This window comes from Tachyglossus aculeatus, chromosome 20 (genome assembly GCF_015852505.1).
Source record: "Tachyglossus aculeatus isolate mTacAcu1 chromosome 20, mTacAcu1.pri, whole genome shotgun sequence".
NCBI lineage: Eukaryota > Metazoa > Chordata > Mammalia > Monotremata > Tachyglossidae > Tachyglossus > Tachyglossus aculeatus.
The window spans coordinates 3,192,418-3,206,137 of NC_052085.1; the positions used below are offsets into that span (position 1 = coordinate 3,192,418).

The following is a 13,720-nucleotide window of genomic DNA, read 5'->3' on the forward strand; positions in this document are numbered from 1 at the left end:
AGCCACGCTGCTTCTCCTTAGCCCCGCCCCCCATACGTAGCCACGCCCCCTTGGCCGCGCCCCGTCCAATCCCGTCTCTTCATTTGCCTAGCCACGCCCCCTATAGCCACGCCCTCATCATTACGTAGACACGCCCCCTGTGCCGCGCCCCGTCCAATCCCGTCTCCTCATTTGCCTATCCCCGCCCACCTCCGGCTCCCTCCCCTCTCTGCCTCTCCCGCCCGGCCCCGCCCCCCTGCGGGCGCGCACGCGCCCCTTCGCCCTCCCCTCCCGCCCGAGCTCCTGGGCCGAGTGTGACGCACTTCCGGCGGCGGGAGCGGAAGCGGAAGTGGCCTCGCGAGGCGTCGTGAGGCGAGGGCCAAGATGGTGAGTTCGGGGTCCTGAGGTGACTCTGTACTGAGCGCCGCGGGGGAGGACGGGGGACACACCAGCTAATCGGGTCGATGCAGCCCGTGGCTCAGTGGAAAGAGCCCGGGCTTTGGAGTCAGATGTCGTGGGTTCGAATCCCGCCCCCACCCCATGTCTGCTGTGTGACCTTGGGCAAGTCTCTTCACTTCTCTGAGCCTCAGTTACCTCATCTGTAAAATGGGGGTGAAGACTGGGAGCCCCCCCGAGGGACAACCTGATCACCTTGTATCCCCCCCAGCGCTTAGAACAGTGCTTTGCACATAGTAAGCGCTTAACAAATGCTATCATTATTATTTTTATTATTAAGAGCCCGGGCTTGGGAGTCAGAGGTCGTGGGTTCTAATCCCGCCTCCGCCACTTAATTAATAATGGTGTTTATTAAGCGCTTACTAGGTGCAAAGCACTGTTCTAAGCGCTGGGTGATCAGACCAACTTGTACTTCCTAAGCGCTTAGTATAGTGCTCTGCATACAGTAAGCGCTCAATCAATACGATTGATGACTACCTTGTATCCCCCCCAGCGCTTAGAACAGTGCTTTGCACATAGTAAGCGCTTAACAAATGCTATTATTATTATTAAGAGCCCGGGCTTGGAAGTCAGAGGTCGTGGGTTCTAATCCCGCCTCCGCCACTTAATTAATAATGGTGTTTATTAAGCGCTTACTAGGTGCAAAGCACTGTTCTAAGCGCTGGGTGATCAGGCCAACTTGTACTTCCCAAGCGCTTAGTACAGTGCTCTGCACACAGGAAGCGCTCAATAAATACGATTGACGATCACCTTGTATCCCCCCCAGCGCTTAGAACAGTGCTTTGCACATAGTAAGTGCTTAACAAATGCTGTCATTATTATTATCATTATTAAGAGCCCGGGCTTGGGAGTCAGAGGTCGTGGGTTCTAATCCCGCCTCCGCCACTTAGTTAATAATGGTGTTTATTAAGCGCTTACTAGGTGCAAAGCACTGTTCTAAGCGCTGGGTGATCAGACCAACTTGTACTTCCCAAGCGCTTAGTATAGTGCTCTGCACACAGGAAGCGCTCAATAAATACGATTGACGATCACCTTGTATCCCCCCCAGCGCTTAGAACAGTGCTTTGCACATAGTAATTGCTTAACAAATGCTATTATTATTATTAAGAGCCCGGGCTTGGGAGTCAGAGGTCGTGGGTTCTAATCCCGCCTCCGCCACTTAATTAATAATGGTGTTTATTAAGCGCTTACTAGGTGCAAAGCACTGTTCTAAGCGCTGGGTGATCAGACCAACTTGTACTTCCCAAGCGCTTAGTACAGTGCTCTGCACACAGTAAGCGCTCAATCGATACGATTGATGATCACCTTGTATCCCTCCCAGCGCTTAGAACAGTGCTTTGCACATAGTAAGCGCTTAACAAATGCTATTATTATTATTAAGAGCCCGGGCTTGGGAGTCAGAGGTCGTGGGTTCTAATCCCGCCTCCGCCACTTAATTAATAATGGTGTTTATTAAGCGCTTACTAGGTGCAAAGCACTGTTCTAAGCGCTGGGTGATCAGACCAACTTGTACTTCCCAAGCGCTTAGTACAGTGCTCTGCACACAGTAAGCGCTCAATCGATACGATTGATGATCACCTTGTATCCCTCCCAGCGCTTAGAACAGTGCTTTGCACATAGTAAGCGCTTAACAAATGCTATTATTATTATTAAGAGCCCGGGCTTGGGAGTCAGAGGTCGTGGGTTCTAATCCCGCCTCCGCCACTTAATTAATAATGGTGTTTATTAAGCGCTTACTAGGTGCAAAGCACTGTTCTAAGCGCTGGGTGATCAGACCAACTTGTACTTCCCAAGCGCTTAGTACAGTGCTCTGCACACAGTAAGCGCTCAATCGATACGATTGATGATCACCTTGTATCCCTCCCAGCGCTTAGAACAGTGCTTTGCACATAGTAAGCGCTTAACAAATGCTATTATTATTATTAAGAGCCCGGGCTTGGGAGTCAGAGGTCGTGGGTTCTAATCCCGCCTCCGCCACTTAATTAATAATGGTGTTTATTAAGCGCTTACTAGGTGCAAAGCACTGTTCTAAGCGCTGGGTGATCAGACCAACTTGTACTTCCCAAGCGCTTAGTACAGTGCTCTGCACACAGTAAGCGCTCAATCGATACGATTGATGATCACCTTGTATCCCTCCCAGCGCTTAGAACAGTGCTTTGCACATAGTAAGCGCTTAACAAATGCTATTATTATTATTAAGAGCCCGGGCTTGGGAGTCAGAGGTCGTGGGTTCTAATCCCGCCTCCGCCACTTAATTAATAATGGTGTTTATTAAGCGCTTACTAGGTGCAAAGCACTGTTCTAAGCGCTGGGTGATCAGACCAACTTGTACTTCCCAAGCGCTTAGTATAGTGCTCTGCACACAGTAAGCGCTCAATCAATACGATTGATGACCACTTTGTATCCCCCACCAGCGCTTAGAACAGTGCTTTGCACATAGTAAGCGCTTAACAAATGCTATTATTATTATTAAGAGCCCGGGCTTGGGAGTCAGAGGTCGTGGGTTCTAATCCCGCCTCCGCCACTTAATTAATAATGGTGTTTATTAAGCGCTTACTAGGTGCAAAGCACTGTTCTAAGCGCTGGGTGATCAGACCAACTTGTACTTCCCAAGCGCTTAGTATAGTGCTCTGCACACAGTAAGCGCTCAATCAATACGATTGACGATCACCTTGTATCCCCCCCAGCGCTTAGAACAGTGCTTTGCACATAGTAAGCGCTTAACAAATGCTATTATTATTATTAAGAGCCCGGGCTTGGGAGTCAGAGGTCGTGGGTTCTAATCCCGCCTCCGCCACTTAGTTAATTAACAATGGTGTTTATTAAGCGCTTACTATGTGCAAAGCACTGTTCTAAGCGCTGGGTGATCAGGCCAACTTGGACTTCCCAAGCGCTTAGTACAGTGCTCTGCACACAGGAAGCGCTCAATCAATACGATTGATGATCACCTTGTATCCCCCCCAGCGCTTAGAACAGTGCTTTGCACATAGTAAGCGCTTAACAAATGCCATTATTATTATTACGAGTCCAGGCTTGGGAGTCAGAGGTCGTGGGTTCTAATCCCGCCTCCGCCACTGAGTTAATTAACAATGGTGTTTATTAAGCGCTTACTGTGTGCAAAGCACTGTTCTAAGCACTGGGGAGGTTCCAAGGTGATCAGGCCAACTTGGACTTCCCAAGCGCTTAGTACAGTGCTCTGCACACAGTAAGCGCTCAATAAATACGATTGATTGATTTCCCCCCCCCCCCCGGGGGGCTCACAGTCTTCACCCCCATTTTGCAGGTGAGGGAACTGAGGCCCAGAGAAGTGAAGGGACTTGCCCTTCACTTATTCATTCATTCAGTCGTATTTATTGAGCGCTTACTGTGTGCAGAGCACTGTACTAAGCGTTTGGGAAGTCCAAGTTGGCAACATAGAGAGACGGTCCCCACCCAACAGTGGGCTCACAGTCTAGAAGGGGGAGACAGAGAACCAAACAAAACATATTAACAGTGCTCTGCACACAGTAAGCACTCAATAAATACGATTGATTGATTGATTGATTTTCTCCCCCCGGGGGGCTCACAGTCTTCATCCCCATTTTGCAGATGAGGGAACTGAGGCCCAGAGAAGTGAAGGGACTTTCATTCATTCATTGTCGTATTTATTGAGCGCTTACTGTGTGCAGAGCACTGTACTAAGCGTTTGGGAAGTCCAAGTTGACAATATATAAAGACGGTCCCCACCCAACAATCAATCAATCAATCATATTTATTGAGCGCTTACTGTGTGCAGAGCACCATACTAAGCGTTTGGGAAGTACAAGTTGGCAACATATAGAGACGGTCCCTACCCAACAGTGGGCTCACAGTCTAAACGGGGGAGACAGAGAACAAAATATATTAACAAAATAAAATAAATAGAATAAATATGTACAAATAAAATAGAGTAATAAATACATACAAACATATATACAGGTGCTGTGGGGAGGGGAAGGAGGTAAGGCTGAGGGGAGGGGGAGAGGAAGGAGGGGGCTCAGCCTGGGAAGGCCTCCTGGAGGAGGTGAGCTCTCAGTAGGGCTTTGAAAGGAGGAAATGACTTGCCCCAGTCCTTCATTCCCTATATGTTGCCAACTTGTACTTCCCAAGCGCTTAGTACAGTGCTCTGCACACAGTAAGCGCTCAAGAAATACGATTGGTTGATTCATTCAATCGTATTTATTGAATACGAAATTGAAATTCGAATTGGATTCGAGTATGAATATGAAATTGAAAGGGAGTCGGAGGTCATGGGTTCAAATCCCGGCCCCGCCACTTGTCAGCTGTGTGACTTTGGGCAAGTCACTTCACTTCTGTGCCTTAGTTACCTCATTTGGAAAATGAAGATGAAGACTGAGCCCCCCGTAGGACAGCCTGATCACCTTGTAACCTCCCCAGCGCTTAGAACAGTGCTTTGCACATAGTAAGTGCTTAATAAATGCCGTTATTATTATCATTGTTATTATTGGCCAAAGTCACACAGTTTACAATTGACAAAGTTGGGATTTGACTGTGTTCTAAGCACTGTTCTAAGCGCTGTGGAGGCTACAAGGTGAACAGGTCCCACGTGGGGCTCAAAGTCTTAATCCGCATTTTACAGATGAGGTAACTGAGGCACAGAGAAGTTAAGTGATTTCCCCAAAGTCACACAGCTGAAAAGTGGTGGAGCCAGGATTTGAACCCATGACCTCTGACTCCAAAGCCCGGGCTCTTTCCAATGAGCCACTTAGATACCTGTAACCTAAGGATCATTACAGTTCATTTTTAGGATTCTACATAGGGAGACAAAGGTGAAAATGCAAAATTTGTTGATGAGGTTTAAATAAGGTGAAAACATTTGGGTTCTTTGGTATAAAGTTTCTATAAATTTCAGATAATAGTGTTAGCATTAATAGAAGATTTTATTGGGTAAAAGCTTGTTACTAAAAGAAGTGAAAGCATCCAGTAAAACGGTTCATTTTTTTATTTGAAGATACATAAGGGACCAATGATAGGGCAAGAGATAATAGTGTGCGTACTTTGAAAGGGAACTGAATTAAAAACTGCAGTTTTAAGCTGTACTTGTGTGACAGTACAGTTTGAACATTTTTCCACTGCAGCAAGTCAGTTGGATGGTTCAGATCTAAATTTACAATTCGAAGGCAGATTTACTAAATTAAAAAGGGGCAGCAAAGAAATCCCTTCATTTGAGGTCCCGGTTTCCCTCTTAATCAATCACCACCTGCGAAAAATAACTAAAATCAGAATGAATGTAAAACGATGCACAGGTCAGAGGGTAATTCGTAATGTGGCCAGTTGCCGTCTCGGTAACGGGTGAGTGGAGAGATTGCTTTTGGTAAATGGGGCGGGTCTGTTTCAGCCCTAATCTGTAAAAATAATGGTCTCTCTTTTTTTGTTTTGTGTGTGTGTATATATCAGAATTGCAGGGGGCTTGGATCTCAGCTGAAGGACAGCATTCCAGTTCGCGAGCTGTCAGCAAGCGGTGCTTTTGAGAACCACGATGTTCTTCGTACAGGGTATGTATCGAAGCATGGCGAAGACTTGGCCCGAACGCCGCTGTGGCCGTTGGATGGTCATCGAGCGCCTGAGACGAAGGGTGCCTTCGTCAAGTAGAAAAAATTAGTTTGAGGAAGAAAGGTGACCGCTCCCTCTCGATTCGAAAGAGTTCCAGTCCCGTCCTCCGGTGAGGGCTTGCCGTTTCAACGACAGCCTCTCCACGCCAAGCTGCGTGGGATGTGTAGGTTGCTGGCAACCATCGCAGGATGTGAGAGAGAGCAAAACATCAGAGTTCGTTTGTGAGAAGCAACGTGCCCTAGTGGGTAGAGGACGGGCCTGAGAGCAGGATATCAATCAATCAATCAATCAATCGTATTTATTGAGCGCTTACTATGTGCAGAGCACTGTACTAAGCGCTTGGGAAGTACAAATTGGCAACACATAGAGACAGTCCCTACCCAACAGTGGGCTCACAGTCTAAAAGGGGGAGGCAGAGAACAAAACCAAACATACCAAAAAAATAAATAGGATAGAAATGTACAAGTAAAATAAATAAATAAATAAATAGAGTAATAAATATGTACAACCAGATACAGGTGCTGTGGGGAAGGGAAGGAGGTAAGACGGGGGGATGGAGAGGGGGACGAGGGGGAGAGGAAGGAAGGGGCTCAGTCTGGGAAGGCCTCCTGGAGGAGGTGAGCTCTCAGCAGGGCCTTGAAGGGAGGAAGAGAGCTAGCTTGGCGTATGGATTCTAATCCCAGCTCCACCACTTGTCTGCTGTGTGACCTTGAGCAAGTCATTTCACTTCCCTGTGCCTCAGTTCCCTCATCTGTAAAATGGGGATTAAGACTGTGTGGGACAGGGACTGTGTCCAACCCAATTAGCTTGTATTTATCCCAGCGCTTAGAACAGTATATGTCACGTAGTAAGCGTTTAACAAATACCAGTTATTATTATTATCATTTAAGGCTGTGGAAGCAGGTAAGCAGTCAGCTGGCAGAGCATCAGCCGGGGAGAAGAGGGGTTAGATTCTGTGACTTCTTGTTCTCCACTGACCTGTTACCAAGCAGGCCCCTTTCCCTACTCCAAAATGGAGGTATCTTAGTCCCTCTCCAAAATGAATGATGGGGTCCACCTTGAGGGCCTCCCAATAAAGGTACGATTGAGATCCAGGGACAGGTTGTCCATTTTTGTTGCTCCTGTTCGTTTTGCAAGCTCATAAAGAACAGCATAAAACAGAACATAATTAATGACTATAAGTGGCACGTCGGAACCAGTGCTTTTACATTTCTTAAAAAACCTTTTCATATAGCGTTAACTGGATAACTAGGGCAAAGGCCCCAAAGACTTTGTAGTTTCTTATAGATAGCATTTTGGCAGGGTGTTAAACTCTCAAAATGGGAGGATATCATCAGGTAAAATCCCATTGTAAAGCCTGGAATCACACTGAATATTTGTCTTCGTATTAAGTTTGTCCCCCGTTCTTTGGGAACAGGTTAAATTTACTGAGGTGGTAAAGAACAGCTTTGAAATTTGGGAGGAATAGTTTTTCTCCAGTTGTGCTGCAGTACTTATATATACCGGTGTTTTGGGTGAGGCTTTTATTTATTTTTCACCCAAAAGTATGAAATTCAAAGCACCGACATACTCTAAAAAGTTGTGATGTTGAACAGTAGTTTGCAAAGCCTTCCAACTTGTAAATCCCAGCACAGCTTCTTTGTCTGGAATCACACTGAATATTTATGCCTTCGTATCAAGTTTGTCCCCCGTTCTTTGGGAACAGGTTAAATTTACTGAGGTGGTAAAGAGCAGCTTTGAAATTTGGAAGGAATAGTTTTTCTCCAGTTGTGCTGCAGTAGTTATATCTACCAGTGTTTTGGGTGAGGCTTTTATTTATTTTTCACCCAAAAGTATGAAATTCAAAGCACCGACATACTCTAAAAAGTTGTGATGTTGAACAGTAGTTTGCAAAGCCTTCCAACTTGTAAATCCCACCACAGCTTCTTTGTGTGTTCGATCCTCTGGATTAATTGAAGACAGAGTGGTGAATTTCAAAGCGTTTAACAAGTAACTAAATTGGATGTGTTTTGATACAAGCAGTCTCTAATGGAGCCGGGACTGGATCTGACTTGAGTTTGTTGTATTCACTCCTGTATTTCTCACACAATAAGCTGAGTGTCCAATATTCGTGAAACTTAATCCTTTTACTTGTGTTCGTGTTCAGTTTCTCCAGTGTGAAAAATGACCTGTTACCCAGCCACCCTCTTGAACTATCAGAAAAAAATGTAAGTATGTTGCTGAACTGAGAACTTTTTATTTATTTGCTGATGGAAACGCAACCTGAAGTATAACAATGGATTGTTTTCATTCTGGTCCAAGCACTTAGTATAGTGCCCTACACATAATAAGCGCTCAATAAATACCATTGCTTGATTTTAAGTTTATGCCACTTCCTCAATGCTAGTGAATTTTTTTCACATACAGTGAGATTCTCGTCAGTGGCGGGCCAGATCGTGGGAGCTCATCACACTTTCCCCGTACCTGTAGTCCCCCTTCCTCATCCAGGGAAAATACATTCCTTGTTACCTGGGGAAAACGTTAAGAAATACTTGAACTTCTCTGGAGGAAAGAGTCTAAAATAGTCGCAGAATCTCCCTGGAAGCAGCATGACCTAGTGGAGTCAGCGGACCTTGATGATGGGTAGGACTTGGGTGTCTAATCCCAGCTCCACTACTTCTTCTCTGCTTTATGGCCTTGGGCAAGTCACTTAACATCTCTGTGCCTAGGTTCCCTCATCTGTAAAATTGGGGATTAAGACTGTAAACCCTATGTGGGACATGGACTGCATCCATCCGATTGTCTTTCGTCAAACCTAGTGCTTAGTACAGTGCCTGGCACATAGTAAGTGCTTAACCGATGTCATTATAAAAAACAAAAAAAAGTCAGCTGTGGACAACATCAGGAAACCCGAGTTCCCAGGCATTCAGGAATTAGAACTGAAAAGGATATGGGAAATAAAACAGCTGTGGTTCTATAATAAGGAATGCTTCTGGGTAAACACCCATTAGCTCTGGGTGTTAGAGTGTGAGCCCACTGTTGGGTAGGGACTGTCTCTATATGTTGCCAACTTGTACTTCCCAAGCGCTTAGTACAGTGCTCTGCACACAGTAAGCGCTCAATAAATATGATTGATGATGATGATGATGGGTGAAAAGACGGTATGGCCTAGTGGATAAAGCACGGACCTGGGAATCAGAAGGACCCGGGTTCTTATGCTGGTTCTGTCCACTTGTCTGCTGTGGTACTTTGGGCAAATCACTTAACTTCTCTGTGCATCAGTTACCTCATCTGTAAAATGGGGATTAAGACTATGAGCCCCATGGAAGACATGGACTTTGTCCAACCCGATTAGGTTGTATGTACCCCAGTGCTTAGAATCATGCCTGGCACTTAGTAAGCATTTAACAAATGTTAAAAAAAAAATGGAAGAAGATGATAGAGACAGAACAGAGTCAATCAAAACTAAAAAACAAAAAAACCCCCACCTAAACTACTTCCTAAATTCCTCGGGTTGGGCGTACTTGCTATGTCTTGGAACGTTGGCTTAAAAGCAGCAAAGTAAAGTGTTTCTCTTTTGTAGTTCCAGCTCAATCAAGACAAAATGAGTTTTTCTACCCTGAGAAATATCCAAGGCCTGTTTGCACCTCTAAAGTTACAGATGGAATTCAAGGCAGCGAAGCAGGTAGGCTGATTCCCTTCACCAGTCCATTCCGGGAAGCAAGTGCTGAAGTAACTTTAAAATGTCATAAGCCGCCCTCCTTCAAAATAGACCAGCTTTGCGTTTGATTAGTGTTAGGCCCCAGTTTGGCTATTGATTTTCTGCACGGTTTGCAGCAGCCTAATCAGGGACGTAGCACATGGGCCAAGACACCGATCCATGGAGATTTCACAGTCTGAAGGAAGACAAGCAGGAAGTCAATATGAATATATACCTGGAGAGTTAGTATTTATAAGAATGAGAATACAGGACTTCAGATTGAACCCAACAGGCTGGAAATAAATGGGATTAATTGACAAAGCTTCCTGGGATAGGGAGCGTCATCTATCCAGATTGATACTACTGGGCTTAAACGAACCTATTTGAGAGTATGGACACGTGGAAGATACAACACTCCCTTCTAGCGTACTTTCCTCCGTGCTCACTTATTTTTTGCAGAAGATGCCGTCCCAGTTCCTAGTTTCCAAACCTAAATCTATTTAGAGAGACACAAGGTTAGGCTACATTTGTCAACAGCACCCCAGCTGCTCCTATGTGAAAAGAGGGAATAGCTGAATTGTGGATCTGGGTAATTGAGCATAGATGGGGGGCCCAGAATTCTCTCCAAACCCCCGACTCCATCCCAAGGGTACCCAGGTGGGCAGCGGATCAGCGTTCGAAACTAGACGTGTCTTCTCCCCCACATACAGAGAGCCATGGAGGCAGGTGATAGCAATGGGTTCCTCAACCACTTACGTGCATTTGTGGACAGTTGAACTGTGACTGGATGTTAATGGGGTAAACTGAGACTGGTAGAGGATGCCTTCCTCCAAACTCCTCTGGGGCTGTGTTCAGAGGAGTCAGGTCGCTGCCGTGGCCGGCCTGGCAGTCTGGCTCAGTGGTATAGTTGGGTTCTTCAGAACGGTCGGAGACGGGACACACACTGTAGAGAGCATGTTGTGAAAAGAAGCGGGGCTCTATTTTGTGGACTTGTTCTCACTTTCCACACATTTTCCCAGGCTCAGCGCCTCCCGTTTCTCCAGAGCTCCAACCTGGCACTGGACATCCTGAGGGGAAATGACGAATCCATCAGTTTTGAGGACATTCTTAATGGTGAGTGGCCGACCTGCTCACCGAGGTGTTTGGAAACCGTACCATTCCTTGCCAAGATTTAGCAGTGGGCTGTATAGGCAGCAGCATTTATTGGGTGCCCACTTGGGGTGGTGCACTGTACTAGACATTTGAGAAGTACAGAATAAAGTGACATGTTTACTGCCCCCAAGGAGTAATCACTCTAATGGGGGAGCCAAACGAAAATAATTTACAACCTGGGGTGTCAAAAATAAGTAAATCAGTCCATCATATTTATTGAGCGCTTACTGTGTGCAGAGCACTGTACTAAGTAAAGCAGACCTGCATACATTCATTCAATCATTTATTGAGCACTTACTCTGTGCAGAGCACTGTATGAGACTTAGGAGGGTGTAAATAAGATGCGACTCGGGTACTGGGAAATTAATCAGGGAAAACCCGCGGGAGGAGGTGGGAAAGTAATTGAGTTGTTTATAAGCCCCAGAGCGGGTGGAATTTCGGTTTTTGGAGTAAGTAGTAAGCTCACTGTGGGCAGAGAATGTGCCTGTTTATTGTTATACTCTCCCAAGCACATAGTACAGTGCTTTGCACACAGTAGGCGCTCAGTAAATGCGATTGAATGAATGAGCGAAGTAGTAGAGTTTAGAGAGGATCAACGACAAGGTAAAGGGTGAAAAAGAGGATGTTTTTAGATTCTCCTTCCTCCCACTCCCTTCCTTCATGGTTTTCCAAATCCTCAAGCTGGGTGGTGGGTGGGAAGGGAGACTACCATCGGAAGCCAGGTTCTCAGTTGAGCCCAGTTATCCCTGCACAGATGGGACTTTTTGAGACGAACAATGGGGGCAGACCACCATTGTTTCTGGACAAGAAGAGGACAAACAACTCCAGCGCAATTGTGTCGGCTCCGTTCCGGCACAGTATGCTAGGGCCCCCACTGCTCTATACGTACGGAGAAGACCAGTGAGAGTCCGTTGGTTGGGCTCTGCTGCTCATGTCCGGGGAGGAAACGCTCTGGACACAACAGCCGGCCAACGATTCTCCTCTGGGGGAAATGGCCCATGAGAGAGTTTGGAAACCGCAGGAAAACCTGAAATTCCTGAGCCTCCAGACCAAACTTAGCCTTATGTTAAACTTCCTGTTCCTGTTAACGAGGGCATTTCAGGTCTGGGTGTTTGTGGGCCCCCTCTCGTGTGCAGGGCAGTGTGGCGGCCCGCTGAGCTCCCGGGACTTTGCATCCCAAGCGCTCAACGGCAGCTCTCACCCAGCCCGAAAAAGCAAGGGTCAAACCGATTTTTTTGGTAAATCTTTTTGAAAACTTTGGGAGGCTGATAAATGCCGGCTGCTCCGTCCGAGTTCTTCAGGAAACTTGCTTTGCGGGGTAGTCGTGGGGTGAAGAGATGTTCAGAAAGGCTGAGTCCAAGCCACGTTTAAGGAGGAGAGGGAGTTGGAATATGTGCCTTGTAGCCGTTTGAGCCCATTGGATACCTGACCCTTTCACTAAGCGGTGTTTCCTTGGGTCTGGTGGACTTGACTACTTCCCAATCGTACATTCCCAAGTGCAAATTCTACTAAAGGAGGACACTCTCCACACCCTACCTTCACAGTGATTTACAAACATCCTCTCCGCTAGTCTGTGCGGGAGACCGGAGTGTCTTTATCATTTCATCAGGACCCCAGGATGCTGTAGAATAAGCGTGATCTGCAGAGTGAGGTTCCAGGACACTTTCTTGGAACAAAGCATTAAAACGCTTCTCTTTGCTTTTCAGACCCATCCCAAAGCGAGTTAATGGGCGAGCCCCACGTGATGGTGGAACACAAGCTTGGACTGCTGTAATCCAGAGGTGCCTGGAAGCTCGGTTTTGCCTTGTCTTTATATTGTAGTTTCTCTTATACACCACTAAAACCGCTGTCATGTACATGATTGTACTGCTTATGTGGGATTTCATTTGCTTTTTTTTTTTTTCAAAGAGAGTGATGGCCATTAAAAATTGACTCCATATACATGTAAAAGCACCTGATTTTCTGTGGGGAGAAAAGCGTCAGTTTGGTAGTAATGCCCTTCCTCATTCTTCCCCGTGAGGGGTCCATCTCGTTTTGTTAGGGTTCTTCACCACCTAGAGCACAGGCCTGGGTGTCAGAAGGACCTGGGTTCTAATCCTGGCTCTGCCACCTGTCTGCTGGGTGTCCTTGGTTGGGCAAGTCGCTTCATTTTTCTGAGCCTCAGTTACGTCATCTGTAAAATGGGGATTAAGACTATAAGAGCTATATGGGACACGGACTGTGTCCAACCTGATTACCTCATATCTAACCCAGCGCTTAGAACAGTGCCTGGCACATAGTAAGTGCTTAACAAATATTCCCCCCTCCAAAAAGTGAGGTCTTCAGCCTTTGGGAAAGGGGGGCTAACTCCCTGGGTCAACTTTAGGCACTTCCTGTTCAGCTCCATTTTCCTGATTCTAGGCCTGGGCACGTTGCATTGTGTCAGGAAACTGGAAAACGGCCCAGGCTTATGAGGGAGTTTAAAAGAACAGGAGAGCAGACACCAGAGCTGAAACAAACCCATGAAGGTCAACGTCAGAATCGACTGGCACCCGAAGTGCACAAAGCAACGCCCTGAAAGGCTCTGGGGAGCAAACGAGAAGAGCAAGAAACACCGTTCCTCCTCAAGGAGCTTGCCATTCAACGAGGGAAATCAATCAATCAGTGGTATGTATTGAGCGCCTATTATGTACATACAGAGCACTGTACTCAGCCCTTGAGAGTACAACAGAGTTAGCGGATGTGTTCCCTCACCGCGAGAAACGGGGAAGCATGTTTTAGGAAGCTGACATTTTCACTAGCTCTTTCCTGGGCTGATGAGTGTAATGAGAAAACCTGGTGAAAAGACTCATGTGTTGTTCATTTGCTTCATCCTATTATTAA

General features: G+C 46.4%; 1 protein-coding gene across 1 annotated transcript; it reads left to right on the forward strand.

Moving 5' to 3' along the window:
• The first annotated feature begins 274 nt into the window (after nucleotides 1-274).
• On the forward strand, nucleotides 275-12,799 carry LOC119941489 (proteasome maturation protein). Its single transcript, XM_038761954.1, has 6 exons — nucleotides 275-366; nucleotides 5,872-5,969; nucleotides 8,174-8,234; nucleotides 9,590-9,691; nucleotides 10,726-10,819; nucleotides 12,565-12,799. The coding sequence occupies exons 1-6, from the start codon at nucleotides 364-366 to the stop codon at nucleotides 12,630-12,632; spliced, it is 426 nt and encodes a 141-aa protein (XP_038617882.1). The 5' UTR covers nucleotides 275-363; the 3' UTR covers nucleotides 12,633-12,799.
• Nucleotides 12,800-13,720: the final 921 nt, after the last annotated feature.